The sequence below is a fragment of the Heptranchias perlo genome, chromosome 22, assembly GCF_035084215.1.
Source record: "Heptranchias perlo isolate sHepPer1 chromosome 22, sHepPer1.hap1, whole genome shotgun sequence".
Classification (NCBI taxonomy): Eukaryota; Metazoa; Chordata; class Chondrichthyes; order Hexanchiformes; family Hexanchidae; genus Heptranchias; species Heptranchias perlo.
In genome coordinates this window covers 14,889,779-14,908,903 of record NC_090346.1, presented here as the reverse complement: position 1 = coordinate 14,908,903, position 19,125 = coordinate 14,889,779, and the positions used below count along the sequence as shown (strand labels likewise).

Sequence of the window (19,125 nt, the reverse complement as noted above, 5' to 3'; positions counted from 1 at the left end):
TTGGGTGGAGAGGGAGGGAGGGAGGGAGGGAGGGAGGAGGGGAGCCTGGGTGGAGAGGGAGGGAGGGAGGGAGGGAGGGAGGGAGGGAGGGAGCCTGGGTGGAGAGGGAGGGAGGGAGGGAGGAGGGAGGGGAGCCTGGGTGGAGAGGGAGGGAGGGAGGGAGGGAGGGGAGCCTGGGTGGAGAGGAGGGAGGGAGGGAGGGAGGGGAGCCTGGGTGGAGAGGGAGGGAGGGAGGGAGGGAGGGGAGCTGGGTGGAGAGGGAGGGAGGGAGGGAGGGAGGGGAGCTGGGTGGAGAGGGGAGGGAGGGAGGGAGGGAGGGGAGCTGGGTGGAGAGGGAGGGAGGGAGGGAGGGAGGGGAGCCTGGGTGGAGAGGGAGGGAGGGAGGAGGGAGGGGAGCCTGGGTGGAGAGGGAGGGAGGGAGGGAGGGAGGGAGGGGAGCCCTGGGTGGAGAGGGAGGGAGGGAGGGAGGGAGGGGAGCCTGGGTGGAGAGGGAGGGAGGGAGGGAGGGGAGCCTGGGTGGAGAGGGAGGGAGGGAGGGAGGGAGGGAGGAGGGAGCCTGGGTGAGAGAGAGGGAGGGAGGGAGGGAGGGAGGGGAGCCTGGGTGGAGAGGGAGGGAGGGAGGGAGGGAGGGAGGGGAGCCTGGGTGGAGAGGGAGGGAGGAGGGAGGGAGGGAGGGAGGGAGCCTGGGTGGAGAGGGAGGGAGGAGGGAGGGAGCCTGGGTGGAGAGGGAGGGAGGGAGGGAGGGGAGCCTGGGTGGAGAGGGAGAGGGAGGAGGGAGGGGAGCCTGGGTGGAGAGGGAGGGAGGGAGGGAGGGGAGCCTGGGTGGAGAGGAGGGAGGGAGGGAGGGGAGCCTGGGTGGAGAGGGAGGGAGGGAGGGAGCCTGGGTGGAGAGGGAGGGAGGGAGGGGAGCCTGGGTGGAGAGGGAGGGAGGGAGGGAGGGAGGGAGGGAGGGGAGCCTGGGTGGAGAGGGAGGAGGGAGGGAGGGAGGGAGCCTGGGTGGAGAGGGAGGGAGGGAGGGAGGGGAGCCTGGGTGAGAGGGAGGGAGGGAGGGAGGAGGAGGGGAGCCTGGTGGAGAGGGAGAGAGGAGGAGGGAGGGGAGCCTGGGTGGAGAGGGAGGGAGGGAGAGGGAGGGAGGGAGCCTGGGTGAGAGGGAGGGAGGGAGGGATGGAGGGGAGCCTGGGTGGAGAGGGGAGGGAGGGAGGAGAGGGAGGAGGGAGCCTGGGTGGAGAGGGGGAGGGAGGAGGGAGCTGGGTGGAGAGGGAGGGAGGGAGGGAGGGGAGCCTGGGTGGAGAGGGAGGAGGGAGGAGGGAGCCTGGGTGGAGAGGGAGGGAGGGAGGGAGGGGAGCCTGGGTGGAGAGGGAGGGAGGGAGGGGAGCCTGGGTGGAGAGGGAGGAGGGAGGGGAGCCTGGGTGGAGAGGGAGGGAGGGAGGGAGGGGAGCCTGGTGGAGAGGAGGGAGGGAGGGAGGGAGGGGAGCCTGGGTGGAGAGGGAGGAGGGAGGGAGGGAGCCTGGGTGAGAGAGGGAGGGAGGGAGGGAGGGGAGCCTGGGTGGAGAGGAGGGAGGGAGGGAGGGGAGCCTGGGTGGAGAGGGAGGGAGGGAGGAGGGAGGGAGGGAGGGGAGCCTGGGTGGAGAGGGAGGGAGGAGGGAGGAGGGAGGGGAGCCTGGGTGGAGAGGGAGGGAGGGGAGCCTGGGTGGAGAGGGAGGGAGGGGAGCCTGGGTGGAGAGGGAGGAGGAGGGGAGCCTGGGTGGAGAGGGAGGGAGGGGAGCCTGGGTGGAGAGGGAGGAGGAGGAGGGAGGGAGGGAGGGAGGGAGGGTTCCTGGGTGGAGAGGGAGGGAGGGAGGGAGAGGAGGGAGGGGAGCCTGGGTGGAGAGGGAGGGAGGGAGGGAGGGAGGGAGGGGAGCCTGGGTGGAGAGGGAGGGAGGGAGGAGGGAGGGGAGCCTGGGTGGAGAGGGAGGGAGGGAGGAGGGGAGCCTGGGTGGAGAGGGAGGAGGGAGGGAGGGAGGGGAGCCTGGGTGGAGAGGGAGGGAGGGAGGGAGCCTGGTGGAGAGGGAGGGAGGGAGGGGAGCCTGGGTGGAGAGGGAGGGAGGGAGGGAGCCTGGGTGAGAGGGAGGAGGGAGGAGGGGAGCCTGGGTGGAGAGGGAGGGAGGGAGGGGAGCCTGGGTGGAGAGGGAGGGAGGGAGGGGAGCCTGGGTGGAGAGGGAGGGAGGGAGGGAGGGGAGCCTGGGTGGAGAGGGAGGGAGGGAGGGGAGCCTGGGTGGAGAGGAGGGAGGGAGAGGGGAGCCTGGGTGGAGAGGGAGAGGGAGGGGACCTGGTGGAGAGGGAGGGAGGAGGGAGCCTGGGTGGAGAGGGAGGGAGGGAGGGGAGCCTGGGTGGAGAGGAGGAGGGAGGGAGGGAGGGGAGCCTGGGTGGAGAGGGAGGGAGGGGAGCCTGGGTGGAGAGGGAGGGAGGAGGGAGGGGAGCCTGGGTGGAGAGGGAGGGAGGGAGGGAGGGAGGGGAGCCTGGGTGGAGAGGGAGGGAGGGAGGAGGGAGGAGGAGGGAGGGGAGCCTGGTGGAGAGGGAGGAGGGAGGGAGGGAGGGAGCCTGGGTGGAGAGGGAGGGAGGGAGGGAGGAGGGGAGCCTGGGTGGAGAGGGAGGGAGGGAGGGAGGGAGGGAGGGGAGCCTGGGTGGAGAGGGAGGGAGGGAGGGAGGGAGGGGAGCCTGGGTGAGAGGGAGGGAGGGAGGGAGGGAGGGAGGGAGGGAGGGGAGCCTGGGTGGAGAGGGAGGAGGGAGGGGAGCCTGGGTGGAGAGGGAGGGAGGGAGGGAGGGGAGCCTGGGTGGAGAGGGAGGGAGGAGGGGAGCCTGGGTGGAGAGGGAGGGAGGGAGGGAGGGAGGGAGCCTGGGTGGAGAGGGAGGGAGGGAGGGAGGGGAGCCTGGGTGGAGAGGGAGGGAGGGAGGGAGGGAGGGGAGCCTGGGTGGAGAGGGAGGGAGGGAGGAGGGAGGGGAGCCTGGGTGGAGAGGGAGGGAGGGAGGGAGGGGAGCCTGGGTGGAGAGGGAGGGAGGGAGGGAGGGAGGGAGCCTGGGAGGAGGGAGGGAGGGAGGGGAGCCTGGGTGGAGAGGGAGGGAGGGGAGCCTGGGTGGAGAGGAGGGAGGGGAGCCTGGTGGAGAGGGAGGGAGGGGAGCCTGGGTGGAGAGGGAGGGAGGGAGGGAGGGAGGGAGGGGAGCCTGGGTGGAGAGAGAGGAGGGAGGGAGGGGAGCCTGGTGGAGAGGGAGGGAGGGAGGGGAGCCTGGTGGAGAGGGAGGGAGGGAGGGAGGGGAGCCTGGTGGAGAGGGAGGGAGGGAGGGAGGGAGGGAGGGGAGCCTGGGTGGAGAGGGAGGGAGGGAGGAGGGAGGGAGGGAGGGGAGCCTGGGTGGAGAGGGAGGGAGGGAGGGAGGGGAGCCTGGGTGGAGAGGGAGGGAGGGAGGGAGGGAGGGGAGCCTGGGTGGAGAGGGAGGGAGGGAGGGAGGGAGCCTGGGTGGAGAGGGAGGAGGGAGGGAGGGGAGCCTGGGTGGAGAGGGAGGGAGGGAGGGAGGGGAGCCTGGGTGGAGAGGGAGGGAGGGAGGGAGGGGAGCCTGGGTGGAGAGGGAGGGAGGGAGGGAGGGGAGCCTGGGTGGAGAGGGAGGGAGGAGGGGAGCCTGGGTGGAGAGGGAGGGAGGGAGGGAGGGGAGCCTGGGTGGAGAGGGAGGGAGGGAGGGAGGGGAGCCTGGGTGGAGAGGGAGGGAGGGAGGGAGGGGAGCCTGGGTGGAGAGGGAGGAGGGAGGGGAGCCTGGTGGAGAGGGAGGGAGGGAGGGGAGCCTGGGTGGAGAGGGAGGAGGGAGGGGAGCCTGGGTGGAGAGGGAGGGAGGGAGGGGAGCTGGGTGGAGAGGGAGGGAGGAGGGGAGCCTGGGTGGAGAGGGAGGGAGGGAGGGAGGGAGGGGAGCCTGGGTGGAGAGGGAGGGAGGGAGGGAGGAGGGAGCCTGGGTGGAGAGGGAGGGAGGGAGGGAGGAGGGGAGCCTGGGTGGAGAGGGAGGGGAGGGAGGGGAGCCTGGGTGGAGGAGGGAGGGAGGGAGGGGAGCCTGGGTGGAGAGGAGGGAGGGAGGGGAGCCTGGGTGGAGAGGGAGGGAGGAGGGAGGGGAGCCTGGGTGGAGAGGGAGGGAGGGAGGGGAGCCTGGGTGGAGAGGGAGGGAGGGAGGGGAGCCTGGGTGGAGAGGGAGGGAGGGAGGGGAGCCTGGTGGAGAGGGAGGGAGGGAGGGGAGCCTGGGTGGAGAGGGAGGGAGGGAGGGAGGGGAGCCTGGGTGGAGAGGAGGGAGGGAGGGGAGCCTGGGTGGAGAGGGAGGGAGGGAGGGGAGCCTGGGTGGAGAGGGAGGGAGGGAGGAGGGAGGGGAGCCTGGGTGGAGAGGGAGGGAGGGAGGGAGGGGAGCCTGGGTGGAGAGGGAGGGAGGGAGGGAGGGGAGCCTGGGTGGAGAGGGAGGGAGGGAGGGAGGGAGGGGAGCCTGGGTGGAGAGGGAGGGAGGGAGGGAGGGGAGCCTGGGTGGAGAGGGAGGGAGGGAGGGAGGGAGGGGAGCCTGGGTGGAGAGGGAGGGAGGGAGGGAGGGAGGGAGGGGAGCCTGGGTGGAGAGGAGGAGGGAGGGAGGGAGGGAGGGAGGGAGCCTGGGTGGAGAGGGAGGGAGGGAGGGAGGGAGGGGAGCCTGGGTGGAGAGGGAGGGAGGGAGGGAGGGAGGGAGGGAGCCTGGGTGGAGAGGGAGGGAGGGAGGGAGGGAGGAGGGGAGCCTGGGTGGAGAGGGAGGGAGGGAGGGAGGGAGGGAGGGGAGCCTGGGTGGAGAGGGAGGGAGGGAGGGAGGGAGGGAGGGGAGCCTGGGTGGAGAGGGAGGGAGGGAGGGAGGGAGGGAGGGAGGGGAGCCTGGGTGGAGAGGAGGGAGGGAGGGAGCAAGGGGAGCCTGGGTGGAGAGGGAGGGAGGGAGGGAGGGAGGGGAGCCTGGGTGGAGAGGGAGGGAGGGAGGGAGGAGGGAGGGGAGCCTGGTGGAGAGGGAGGGAGGGAGGGAGGGAGGGAGCCTGGGTGGAGAGGGAGGGAGGGGAGGGAGGGAGCCTGGGTGGAGAGGGAGGGAGGGAGGGAGGGAGGGAGGGAGGGAGGGGAGCCTGGGTGGAGAGGGAGGGAGGGAGGGAGGAAGGGGAGCCTGGGTGGAGAGGGAGGGAGGGAGGGAGGGAGGGGAGCCTGGGTGAGAGGGAGGGAGGGAGGGAGGGGAGCCTGGGTGGAGAGGGAGGGAGGGAGGGAGGGAGGGGAGCCTGGGTGGAGAGGGAGGGAGGGAGGGCAGGGAGGGGAGCCTGGGTGGAGAGGGAGGAGGGAGGAGGGAGGGGAGCCTGGGTGGAGAGGAGGAGGGAGGGAGGGAGGGGAGCCTGGGTGGAGAGGGAGGGAGGGAGGGAGGGGAGCCTGGGTGGAGAGGGAGGGAGGGAGGGAGGGGAGCCTGGGTGGAGAGGGAGGGAGGGAGGGAGGGGAGCCTGGGTGGAGAGGGAGGGAGGGAGGGAGGGAGCCTGGGTGAGAGGAGGGAGGGAGGGAGGGGAGCCTGGGTGGAGAGGGAGGGAGGAGGGAGGGGAGCCTGGGTGGAGAGGGAGGGAGGGAGGGAGGGGAGCCTGGGTGGAGAGGGAGGGAGGGAGGGAGGGGAGCCTGGGTGGAGAGGGAGGGAGGGAGGGAGGGGAGCTGGGTGGAGAGGGAGGGAGGGAGGGAGGGGAGCCTGGGTGGAGAGGGAGGGAGGGAGGGGAGCCTGGGTGGAGAGGGAGGGAGGGAGGGAGGGAGGGAGGGGAGCCTGGGTGGAGAGGGAGGGAGGGAGGGAGGGAGGGGAGCCTGGGTGGAGAGGGAGGGAGGGAGGGGAGCCTGGGTGGAGAGGGAGGGAGGGAGGGAGGGGAGCCTGGGTGGAGAGGGAGGAGGGAGGGAGGGGAGCCTGGGTGGAGAGGGAGGAGGGAGGAGGGGAGCCTGGGTGGAGAGGGAGGGAGGAGGAGGGAGGGGAGCTGGGTGGAGAGGGAGGGAGGGAGGGAGGGGAGCCTGGGTGGAGAGGGAGGGAGGGAGGGAGGGAGGGGAGCCTGGGTTGGAGAGGGAGGGAGGGAGGGAGGGAGGGGAGCCTGGGTGGAGAGGGAGGGAGGAGGGAGGGAGGAGCTGGTGGAGAGGGAGGAGGGAGCTGGTGGAGAGGGAGGGAGGAGGGGAGCCTGGGTGGAGAGGGAGGGAGGAGGGAGGGAGGGAGGGAGGGGAGCCTGGGTGGAGAGGGAGGGAGGGAGGGAGGGAGGGAGGGAGGGAGGGAGGGAGCCTGGGTGGAGAGGGAGGGAGGGAGGGGAGCCTGGGTGGAGAGGGAGGGAGGGAGGGAGGGAGGGGAGCCTGGTGGAGAGGGAGGGAGGGAGGGAGGGAGGGGAGCCTGGGTGGAGAGGGAGGGAGGGAGGGAGGGAGGGGAGCCTGGGTGGAGAGGAGGGAGGGAGGGAGGGAGGGAGGGAGGGGAGCCTGGGTGGAGGAGGGAGGGAGGGAGGGAGTGAGGGAGCCTGGGTGGAGAGGGAGGGAGGGAGGGAGGGAGGGGAGCCTGGGTGGAGAGGGAGGGAGGGAGGGAGGGGAGCCTGGGTGGAGAGGGAGGAGGGAGGAGCGGAGCCTGGGTGGAGAGGGAGGGAGGGAGGGAGGGAGGGGAGCCTGGGTGGAGAGGGAGGAGGGAGGGAGGGAGGGGAGCCTGGGTGGAGAGGGAGGGAGGGAGGGAGGGAGGGGAGCGGAGCCTGGGTGGAGAGGGAGGGAGGGAGGGGAGCGGAGCTGGTGAGAGGGGGAGAGGAGGGGGAGGGGAGCCCTGGGTGGAGAGGGAGGGAGGGAGGGAGGGAGGGGAGCCTGGGTGGAAGAGGGAGGGAGGGAGGGGAGCCTGGGTGGAGAGGGAGGGAGGGAGGGGAGCCTGGGTGGAGAGGGAGGGGGGAGGGAGAGGGAGGGAGGGAGGGGAGCCTGGGTGGAGAGGGAGGGAGGAGAGGGAGAGGGAGGGAGTGAGGAGGTGGAGGAGGGGAGGGGAGGGGTGGAGAGAGGGAGGAGGGAGGGAGGGGAGGGGGTGAGGAGAGAAGGGAGGGGGAGGGAGGGGAGGGGGTGGAGAGAGGGAGGAGGGAGGGGAGGGGGTGGAGAGGGAGGGAGGGAGGGAGGGGAGGGGGTGGAGAGGGAGGGAGGGGAGGGGGTGGAGAGGGAGGGAGGGAGGGGAGGGGGTGGGGAGGGAGGGAGGGGAGGGGGTGGAGAGGGAGGGAGAGGAGGGGGTGGAGAGGAGAGGGAGAGGAGGGGGTGGAGAGGGAGAGGGAGAGGAGGGGGTGCAGAGGGAGAGGGAGGGCCTGGGTGCAGGGGGAGGGGGGTGCAGGGGGAGGGGGGTGCAGGGGGAGGGGGGTGCAGGGGGAGGGGGGTGCAGGGGGAGGGGGGTGCAGGGGGAGGGGGGTGCAGGGGGAGGGGTGCAGGGGGAGAGCCTGGGTGCAGGGGGAGAGCCTGGGTGCAGAGTGGGAGAGGGAGTGGGAGTGCCTGGGTGCAGAGTGAGAGAGACGTAGAGGTAAATCTGGTTTCTGGGGCTCAGTTAGCACCAGGATGACACACCTGGCAATAGGAAATTGGAACTGAGTCAACGCAATGTGACAGACTCACTAATCCAATAACTGAACCAGGCAGATCCACCACAGGTAACCCAGAACATAACTGATGGTTGACCAGCCAGCCTGGCTTATTGATGAAACCTGGAAGGGTAGACCTGTCACTGGGGGCCAGGATTCTTCCCACTCAGTTCCAGAAGCATTTCCTTATAAAAGGCAAGCCTGTGCCCTAACAGGTAAAGTGGTTCTAGGTGGCCAAGCAATGGAAAGCTTAGCAGCGTTCTGTCCTAGTAAACCATATGCTTTTAGCTGGTTAAACTCTTGCAGTATCACTGCACACACTTGCCAACTTGTGCTGGAGCTCTCTGTACCTGCATGGGTCTGATATGTCCCTCAGGAGATGTAATGTGTGCCCCATATTAAGGAAACAGAAATTCTCAGTGTGGTTTTCTCAGTAGCTTAGTCTGCAGACTCTTTTGATGTTCTGTGTGTCAGCCACCTGGCTAACCCAAAATAGACCTCTAATTATGGTGCACTCCCCTTAAAGCTCTGGTATTACTGAGTTCCTGCACAGCACCTAGGTTATGATGTGGCTCCCTTGTAGCCCCTGTATCTAATGCAATATTACTTCAAACTGGTGATATATTAAAGGTGCTTTAAGAGAATGCATTTGTCATTCCTTTAAAATTTCATTTTAATAATATAGAGCATCACAACTTCGTGCTGGACTGAAAAGACATCAATCCAGTGACAATTCCAACACTGGTTCCTCTCTCAGCGATTCCTGATTTACTCCCATGCTTAGCTCTGATTCTGATTACCATGGAAAATACACTTATTGAACCTACAGCCCCAACATTCGGAGGCACTAGTAAAATGCATTAGTAAACCTAGCTATTTTGACGCAGTTTGTTCCATCTCCCATGTGTTGGCCTCAACAGCTGCACGGCTCCCAGCTTTGATACTGAGTTCTTTTATTTTAGGCAGGGACATGGATTTCCTTATTCTCTTCCTCATTTACTTGGCTATTTGCCTCTCCTGCATGGTGGTGGCCATCAAGTTCTCACGACAAAGCCAGGAGTACTTTGCAAGGATCTCGCATCACGTGATTCAGGTAACTGCAATTTAATAGCAACCTGTTTCCATCCCAGATCTGTGTTGAACCAGCTGATTTCCGAGGGATGGGAGTATAAGTGCTACAATTGGCCTCCGCGTCCCAGGGCTAGAAAAGAGAAAAGCAGCCAGGGTTCCTGCTCCTGATCGCTATCCAGTGACCTCTGCTGGAAAGTGTCTGCCTGACAGGGTAGAGCTTGGCTGTGATGCCCTCCTATAACTAAATAGCTTTCTGAACTGGAGTAAATGCTTTGAAACAGTGATTAGACTAGAGACTGATTTGAGATTAGAGCCTCCGAATAAAAATGGAGCAGTGGTCTGTGCTGGTGTGAGACACACCCAATTGCTTCTTGTGGGCCAAGCAGCACAACAGTGTCAGTAAAACGAGTGCAGCTTGCCTCAGTTAAATGCTCTCCTGCGAGGTGCCTGTGGCCAGATTTTCTAACTGGTTCTGTTATGAAGTTGATGTATTTTCTTTCTTGGACTCTCCCTTTTTGTTTCTGTCAATTATTTATCTATGTCGCTCTCTAGGTCTCTATGTCGCTCTCTAGGTCCCTCTGTCCAGAAATTCCTATGATTCTACACATAAATATTGAAACTGACTCAATCACTATATTTAAAGGTGAACTGGATAAACACTTAAAGAAAAATATTAAAGGCTATAGGGAAAGAGCAGGGCAGTGGGATGTGAAGCTAGCACCTGTACAGGCTTGATGGGCCACATGGCCACCTGTATTGCAACTGACCATCTGTTTGTGCATGATGCTCCCAGAACAGGTTAAATCCTCGGTCTCTGGCTGAAACCCTGTCTGGATATACAGGCATCAGGAAGTCCTGGAATCGGTGGGGTGCGCACTTCCCGATAGCAGGCAGTATCCAAAGCCTTGCTGTCTACCTTGAAGGTTTTAGAGAGAGATTTGTTTCTCTTCCATCAATAAGGGTAATTGAAATTGCTTATGTTTGGCCTTCATTTACAGACACTGGTAATTGTATAGCCTTTCCTTCAATAACAGTTAATACTTTGGTGCAGTTGAAGGCAGAGGATGATGAGTGCTGAACGGATCTGAAATTTCTCAGGGTTTGTCACGAGGAAGAGGTTTTGTTTGCAGTTTTTCATCTCAGAGCCTGATGAGAGCTGTGTTACCATGACAACAGCTGTTGTCATGGAGATATAAGGAATTGTAATAATTTCAAGCAGGAGTAGATCATTGGTCCCTCTCACCTCGCCATGCAGCTTGCCACAAAATTACTTTGATGTATTTAAAAAAACAAGGTCCATCTTAGTTCGCCTTCTACCATCCTGGTAGTCACATGATACAATGATAATGGAGTGGTTGACCAATCATAGCAATCAATCTCTATCAAACAGTCTACAACAGACCCAGAAGTGACCCAGTGGTGGAGACCCTTGGGAACCATAGGTCCAAAGTCACCTGTTCCTCCCGAGCATGTTACACTCACCACGTCATGTCTCAAATTAAACCTATACTGTATCCCAAAATATTATTTTATGTTTGTTCTCGGAATGTGGGTGACACTTGCAAGGCCACATCCCTCGTAATTGTGATAACCCTGCATTCTATTTGCCTGACTTCTCTCATCCCTTTTTGAACCCTTTATAGTTTCTTGTTCCACCACTCTTGCTGGTCATCTGTTCCACATGTTTATCATTCTTTTACTAAAAAGAAAATTGCCTGAATTTCCTATTTTTCTTTTGTCATCCATCATTTGAATTTGTTCTTGAATTCTGTATACAACATAAAAACATGCTGGGATCCAAATTCTCCAAACTTCTCATAATCTTAAACAAACAAGAATGGTGCAATGGGGAGCAGAAGGGGGAACTGGGTTTCCTCATGCAGCTGGCTCTGAATGTTTGTCCCATTTTCAGACGGTGGCATTGCTTTTCTCAGCCTTGGCTCAGTGATAGCACTCTCACCTGAGACAGAAGGTCGTGGGTTCAAGTCCCACTCCAGAGACTTGACCACATAATCTAGGCTGACACTCCCAGTGCAGTGCTGAGGGAGTTCTGCGCTGTCGGAGGTGCTGTCTTTCGGATGAGATGTTAAACCGAGGCCCCGTCTGCCCCCTCGGGTGGATGTAAAAAATCCCATGGCACTATACGAAGAAGAGCAGGGGAGTTCTCCCTGGTGTCCTGGCTAATAATTTATCCCTCCATCAACATCACAAAAAAATCCAGACTATCTGGTCATTATCTCATTGCTGTTTATGGGGGCTTGCTGCGCGCAAATTGGCTGCCGCATTTCCTATATTACAACAGTGACGACATCTCAAAAAGAAAAGTACTTAATTGGCTGTAGTGTGCTTTGGGACATCCCTAGGTTGTGAAAGGCACTATATAAATGACAATTCATTCTTATGCCTCCATTTCCTTTCTAACAGGTGATTCGGCCAGTGATTCCTCAGTGGCTACAGGTGGCAGTGCAGCTGGCTTTACATAGGCTCATCCACCGGAGGTAAGTTTGGACATTCTCAAATCACCTGTGCACATCTATCCTCAAACATTCCGCACAGACAACGCTGTTAGCAGCAGTCGACAGTCTGCTCACAATACTGCGTTCAGCTGAGATTGGGAATAATCCTGACTGGCTGAATCAGTTGGGCTCAAACCATTTAAGAATTTTAAACACTTCTATCAGATCCCCCAAATAACCTTGTCTACTCCAGTGAATAGTTTTTTAAGCCTCTCATGATAACCATAGTCTCCCATTCCTGGTTTCATCTGATTTAATCTGCATTGCATCTTTTCCACGGCTTCAATATCCTTTCTATAATGGGGTGCCCAAACTACGCGGTATTCCAACTGTGGCCCAAACAATGCCAATTACGGATTCATCATCACCTGATTGGTTTTACATTTGGGTGCCTATCTATAAAACAAAGGATATCATTTGGTCTTTTCATGACTCTTTCTACCTAAAATCCTATATATCTGCACCCTTAGATCTCTCTGTTCCTACACTCCATTGAGAATTTTACCATTTAAGGTATCTTTCTATTCTCTGTTTCAAAATGTGCTATTTTACATTTATCTGCATTGAACTATTTTGCCACATATCTGCCCACTCCCTTAAACTTCACATCGCAGTTTGCCTGCTTCCTAATTTGTTGGCAAGTTTTGTTATATCCTCTGGGCCCCGTGTCCAAATCATTTGTGTCCATGGAGAACGGATGATCCTGACACACATCCCTTTGCTCCTGTAAGTCTGCTCCGGAATATGTATCAATTCACAGCTCTTGTGTGAACGGCGCCCTGGTGGCTGTTACAATGAGAGAGGAGTGTCCACAGAGAGAAGCTGTTGAACCAATGGATTTGCACAATGCAAAAGCAAGGTTACCAGGAGCATAGACCCAATTGGTAAATAAACAGGATAATTCCTTCTGGATACAAGAATGTATCAACTTTTAGGGGTACTGAGGGAAAATTAGGGCCAACAAAGCCAATCAAGACTGACATTTCTCTTGTTTCTTTTAACAGGAACTCTTTTTTTCTGGTCCTGCACCTTGTGTTGGAAGTAGTTGTGTATGGAGTGTATTCCTGGGAAGTGGTCCCTTACTGCTTGGAGCTGGGATTCAGACACAGTATTCTGCTGCTGCCTTACATCCTGCTGCTTGGGAAGATGTACTTCTTCTACCTGTGCTGCACCAGAGACCCTGGTAAGAAACAAACTGTTAAATCAACTTGGGAGACAGATCTGCCACGAGTTAATCTGCTGCCATCTTTTCTCAGCTGACTGAGACCATTCTTCAATGTCAGCCGTGGCTGAGTGGGTAGCACTCTCGCCTCTGAGTCAGAAAGTTGTGGGTTCAAGTCGCACTCCAGAGACTTGTGCACATAATCTAGACTGACACTCCCAGTTCTCTCCAGTGTCCTGACTAATATTTATCCTTCAACCAACATCACTAAAACAAAGTATCTGGTTATTGCTGTTTGTGGGTCCTTGCTGTGCGCAAATTGGCTGCTGCGTTTCCGACATTACAACAGTATCTACGCTTCAAAAGTGCTTCATTGGCTGTAAAGCGCTTTGGGACATCCTGAGGTCGTGAAAGGCACTATATAAATGCAAGTCTTTTCATTCTTTTAACACCTCTGCCCGCCCTCTGTAGCTTGAGAAATTAACGTTAATTTTGATTATGATGTACAAATGAAACATGATTGGTGTTTTGTTTGGTTTGTGTGTTGGTGCTGGGCCAACTCACTGTTTCTGTTAACATTTTCCAAACTGGAGACAGTGCTGTGCAGTGAGCCAGGTCTCTCCTCCGGGAACTTGCTACAGAGAGGCTGCCTGAATTTCCAATCTCAGCCTGGTTGCCTGATGCAGGCAGAGGCCCAGTGCTTGCCCCGAGAGAGGAGAGAAACATCTGATTAATGGTTTCCTTTGAGCACTCAGCACCCTTGGCAGGGAGTTAGAGGAATTATTACAAATCAGGCCAAAGAATTTCAGATAATATTTCGATTTGTGGCTGTGAATGTCTCGACTTGTCCACAGAATCTGTAACGGCTGAAAATAATTTGAGTTTAATGTGGATTTCTTGCTTGTTTCTCGAAGGTACGATTTCTCCTTCAAACCTCAAGCAGCTGTTAAAAGTGTACACGTACGATGGAACTTTGTATCGACGTGACCGCGTCTGCCCTACGTGCGAACTCATGAAGCCGGCACGGTCAAAGCACTGCCGTAAGAAACTTACAACATGTGACGGTGATCGGGAGTGTGGGTGTGTATCGAGAATACATTCAGGAATGCTGGAAATACACAGCAGGTCAGTCAGCATCTGTGAAAAGACAGGTTAACATTTAGGGCATAGACTCGTCATCAGTTCTGACAAACGGACAAGGGTTTTCAGATTCTGATGGACTCGCTGTGTATTTGCAGAAGTGTTTTATTTATTTTTTGCCACTGGAGTGCATTCACCTCTCTAGTCAGGGAAAGCACATGGCCAGTCGGGTCTTGGGGAGCACGTGAGACTTGAGATGGGGAGAGGGTTTGGATTCTGTAGTCTGTCTTTACAAATTGTGGCCACCAGCTTCTGATAATTGTGAAAAATTCACCAGAACGAGTGAACTTGCAGGATTTCCTATTTTTAAGCCTTGTATAAACACACAAAGATTTAAAAGGCTCAATTGAAGATTAAAAATGGGGAATCCCGGTGGACAGGGAGAGCTCTGGCTATGCCGCATCAGTGCGGGGGGGGGGGGGGGGTGGAGGAGAGAGAGAGAGACATTGGACTTTTGCATATTATACTCTTGAGAACTAAAGGACCAAGAAATAGCAACTCTGCTACTTATGTCCATTGACATAAATTAACAGGGTTTGACAGAGCATATGGGCACTGGTGGTGAGCTGGTTGTGCCAGTTGAGATCAAGACAGGTTTTTCTCCCTTACTCTCCTAAAGGCACTGCCTCATGTTGGCTATAGTTCCACAGGTGCCCTTCAGTACCTTGCCAGAGCACATCCTATTCTAACGTTACTTCCCATCCCCAGAACAGCCTTTCTGAAAGGGATTGGCAACTTAGTGCCAAGTCAGGGGCCATTTTCTCTAGTGAATTGACACCCACTGGGAACTCACTTTAAGACTGCCCTAACTCATTTCAAGCAGAACTCTTACAGAATAGCAGACAGAAAAGACTTTCATCCCTCCTGTCTGGGCTGGATTTGAAGTTGGGTACCAGGAGTGAAAGGACAGTGCCTAACCCCTGCACCACACAGCCATCTCCTAATGATTTCTTCTTCTCCCTCCCAGGAGTATGTGACCGGTGCGTCCATCGATTTGACCACCATTGCGTCTGGGTGAATAACTGCGTCGGGGGGTTAAACATACGCTACTTCCTGTTGTACCTGGTGACCCTGTCGGGGATGGCAGCTGCTGTGGGAACCATGACAGTAAGATTCCTTGTTCAGGTGGCACTGATGTCTAACTTATCTCAGGCGATGTATGTGAATGCTGAGGGTGAACATGTGCCCGTTGGCATCCTGTTTATTGTCCAGGTATGACGATTGACGATTCTTTGAGTCTGGAGGATCAGTATCATTTAGTCAGGTCATAGTGAAAAAATCTGAGTTGCTGTTGACTGACTTTCCAGAACCCTTACACTACACGAAGGTTGTTTGCTCCACATAATGGGCAGCAAAACCATTTATTAGGAAATAGAATTTGGCCTGTGGGTGTACAACCTGCTATAAACTTAAAGTAAAATATCAACCAAATGCCAGATTTAACACGGGAAAACGTTCCATCTTTCAATGACTCTAGACCACTTTTTGGACGAGATATGAAACAGAGACCCCCATCTGCCGTCCAGGTGGGCATAAAAGATCCCATGGGACTATTCAAAGGGCAACAGGGAGTTCTCCTGGTGTCTTGGCCCACAGTTATTGCTGAGTCACCACCACCAAAACAGTTTATTTGGTTATTCATGTTTGTGGGATCTTATGTTTGCCTTTATAACTATAGTGACCCCACTTCAAAAGTAATTCATTGGCTGTGAAGTACTTTGGGACATCCTGAGAACATGAAAGGTGCTATATGAATGCAGGTTTGTTCTTTCCATGCTACCACTCGGCTGTCAGCTGTCCGTGGTATCAGAGATGTGCCCAATTCACCAGCATATGAAGCTTAATGTGCAGTCACTCCTGCCTGTGGATGGGATTTTCACACTTATTTCTACTCTAGTTTTTTTTTGGGGGGGGGGGTAGCATCACATATCCCTCACATAGGCATGCCCAGGGATTGAACTGTAATCTCCCCTATTCCCCCCCCACCCCCCACTTCATTTTATTTCAGCAACTGATTTTATCACATGATTTCACAAGTTAAAGCCTAAGTCAAAGGCTTTAACTGCCAAACATATTTATTGAACAAATGAATAATAGCAGTGACTCAATAAATAATTTTACAGTAGTTCTTAAATTTATCTGGTTCCTTAATTAATACAAAATAATAGTTTGTGGCTGCTGCACTAAACTGACCCCAACTTATCCAAAACTCTATGTATTTGGTCCACTTGTTCAGTTATCTGCAGCCCCATCCAGTTTGCTGTCAGCAAACTTAAGACAGCTTTGTTACAGCTGCATTATAATTGAAATAAATACTCATCACATTGATTCCCAACTTAATTCATTCTCTCCCAGGACCTCAAAACTGTAGAACTCCTTACCTCCCTCAGTTGTCCTTTGTTCCAACAATCTACAGGCTTTTTAAAGCCCAAGCATTGCATCACTTAATCACTACATCTCCATTTATCATGTCTTCTCTCCTACTCTTTTCAACCTCGCTAGTGTCCAGCATTATGGGTGTTATCCAGTTCTCAATTTCATACAATGATTAATTTGTTAATCTGCTGGAGCAGTGTGGTGAGAAATGTACCCCTTGCCCTCTGGTTTCCAGGTTGCACTCTGCTTCTGCAACCACTAAGGTTAAATTGCTGAGACATGGCTGCACCCTGTTTTACAAGATGTCAGTCTTGTCTCAGTGGGTAGCTCTCTCGCCTCTGAGTCAGAAGGGCGTGAGTTCAAGTCCCACTCCAGAGACTTGAGCATAAAATCTAGGCTGACACTACAGGGAATTACTGAAGGAATGCTGCACTGTCGCAGGTGCTGTCTTTCGGATGAGACATTAAATCGAGATCCCATCTGCCCTTTCGGGTGGACGTAAAAGATCCCATGGCACTACTTTGAAGAGTGGGGTGTTCTTCCCAGTGTCCTGGCCAATATTTATCCCTCAACCAACATCACAAAAACAGATTATCTGGTCATTATCACATTGCTGTTTGTGGGAGCTTGCTGTGCGCAAATTGGCTGCCACATTTCCTACATTACAACAGTGACATTTCAAAGGTACTTAATTGGCTGTAAAATGCTTTAGTACGTCCTGAGGTAGTGAAAGGCGCTAAAAATAATGCTAATGAAAAATAGTAATTTGATTGTAAAGGTAGTCTAGAGGGCAAATAACTGCGTAGGAGGAAGAGGCTGGAGTGGTTTTCACTGCTGGTCGGGGTACTGATGTTTTCTCCTATCCTGTGCCTGTGATAACTGACAGATTGTCCCCTCTGCAGAAACTGTTCCTGACCTTTCCTCGGATCCTCTTCATGCTGGGCTTCACGCTCCTCACCTTCTTCCTGCTGGCAGGCTACACTGCTTTTCACTGCTACCTGGTGATGACCAATCAGACTTCAAATGAGTGGTACAAACACAAGAACAGTTGTCATGTGGACAACAGCTGGTCAGACAAACGCACATGGGAAAACATCTATCATAGAGGGTTCGTCGCAAATGTGAAAGAAATTATCAGCCCTGAGACAGTTCAGAAAAAAATCAGATAACGGAGACCGAGACGGACATTTTCGTTCACTTTGTGAAAGGTCCTCCGTTCAGTAAGTTAAATAGTTTGTAAATTTAAGTCTTTTTTTATTGCGATAGTTACCACCACCTATTTTTCTACTGTGCCTGATTAAATGATTAAAATTGAGAACGGTTGATTACTCCCAGGCCTCATTCTTAAATTCCATTGGGCATCTTGTGCATCTGTGAAAATCAGTTTCACTTGGGCTGGTTCAGGCACTTTGTCCACAATACACCAGGACTTTCTCCGCCCTGTACTAAGAGTTGCTCCTTCAGTGCTTGTACTCATTTCCCTTGAGCTGTGAGGTGAGGAAATGAGTTTGGTTTGAACAGGAGTTTGGCACCAATGCAGTGGGCTTGAATCTGCCAGACCCAGCAATTAAGTGAGAATTGGTTAAATTAAATCAAGAGTGGCATAGAAGTGCGGAGTTTAGCAATGTCAGGATCAGGAGCTGGGCTAGCGACGGGCGGGACTTGCATGATGTGGGACATTCAGGCGATGTATATTAGCACAAAGTGTCAAAGTTGTGTTGTGCACACAGAGAAATGCTGAGCTCAGGGACCAGTTGGCTACACTCTGTAATATATGTGGTGAGGAAAGATTTCTGGATGATGCTCTGGAAGATGGTCACGCCCAAGAGAGAGAGAGAAAGTGAAGCAGAAGGAGTGAAAGGGGGTGACTTCCTGCAGGGTGAGGGGAAGAAACCAGGAGGGACCAGCAGAGGAAAACTTTGGGTCTTGATCTGTTCTTTAATTATTCAACATTTCACAACTCTATTACTCATTGTGTGGAAATGTTCTGCCCAACTTCCCTTCGACTTAACTACCTAATTTTGTTAATAAAATAGAATGTAAAATACTGCAGATACTGGAAATCCAAAATAAGAACAGAAAATGCTGGATATGTTGCTGCAGGAGTTCCTCAGGGCAGTGTCCTAGGGCCAACCATCTTCTGCTGCTTCATCAATAACCTTCCCTCCATCATAAGGTCAGAAATGGGGATGTTCGCTGATGATTACAGTGTTCAGTTCCATTTGCAACCCCTCAGATAATGAAGCAGTCCGTGCCCACATGCAGCAAGACCTGGACAATATCCAGGCTTGGGCTGATAAGTGCCAAGCAATGACCACCTCCCCTTGACATTCAACGGCATTACCATTGTCGAATCCCCCACCATCAACATCCTGGGGGGTCACCATTGACCAGAAACTTAACTGGACCAGCCACATAAATACTGTGGCTACAAAAGCAGGTCAGAGGCTGGAGATTCTGCGGTGAGTGACTCACCTCCTGACTCCCCAAGCCTTTCCACTTGCCTGGATGAGTGCAGCTCCAACAACACTCAAGAAGCTCGACACCATCCAGGACAAAGCAGCCCGCTTGATTGGCACTCCCTTCACCACCGGCGCACTGTGGCTGCAGTGTGTACCATCTACAGAATACACTTCAGCAACTCGCCAAGGCTTCTTCGACAGCACCTCCCAAACCTGCAACTTCTACCACCTAGAAGGACAAGGGCAGCAAGCACATGGGAAAAAACCACCTGCACGTTCCCCTCCAAGTCACACACCATCCCGACTTGGAAATATATCGCCATTCCTTCATCGTCACTAGGTCAAAATCCTGGAATTCCCTACCTAACAGCACCGTGGGAGAACCTTCACCACAAGGACTGCAGCGGTTCAAGAAGGTGGCTCACCACCACCTTCTCGGGCGATTAGGGATGGGCAAATAAATGCTGGCCTTGCCAGCGACGCCCACATCCCATGAATGAATAAAAAACACGGATGATCAGGCAGCATCTGTGGAGAGAGAAACATAGGGTTAATGTTTCAGATCAATGACTTTTCGTCAGAATTAGATTTTTTTAAAAATTACAATTTTTTCGTTCGGCTGCAGTTCAAGGAAGAAATGGAGAGCCCACAGGCTGACCTGGTGGGGGGTGTAGAGGGAGTGCAAGACTATAGTGAAAAACAGATGGTTCAGGTCAAAAAACTGGAATTGGTTAAATTGACAGAGGGTATCAGAAGATTCACGGATATAGGTGGGTAGGGACGAAAGGTCATCGACCTGAAATGTTAACC

At 55.7% G+C, this 19,125-nt stretch overlaps 1 protein-coding gene across 3 annotated transcripts in view; it reads left to right on the top strand.

Annotated features, from left to right (window-relative positions):
- The window catches only part of zdhhc4 (zinc finger DHHC-type palmitoyltransferase 4), a 19,795-nt gene extending 2,619 nt beyond the window's left edge, over positions 1 to 17,176 (top strand). The window contains exons 1-7 of one of the 3 annotated variants that reach the window (XM_068002991.1): positions 7,692 to 7,803; positions 8,551 to 8,681; positions 11,084 to 11,157; positions 12,180 to 12,358; positions 13,252 to 13,377; positions 14,445 to 14,584; positions 16,756 to 17,176. In XM_068002991.1, coding sequence (XP_067859092.1) covers positions 8,559 to 8,681; positions 11,084 to 11,157; positions 12,180 to 12,358; positions 13,252 to 13,377; positions 14,445 to 14,584; positions 16,756 to 17,022 — 909 coding nt within the window. In that variant the 5' untranslated portion in view covers positions 7,692 to 7,803; positions 8,551 to 8,558 and the 3' untranslated portion in view covers positions 17,023 to 17,176. Of the gene's footprint in view, positions 1 to 7,691; positions 7,804 to 8,550; positions 8,682 to 11,083; positions 11,158 to 12,179; positions 12,359 to 13,251; positions 13,378 to 14,444; positions 14,690 to 16,755 lie in introns of those variants that run through there. The other 2 variants (XM_068002990.1, XM_068002992.1) reach the window with 2 other exon arrangements.
- The last annotated feature ends 1,949 nt before the right edge of the window (positions 17,177 to 19,125 follow it).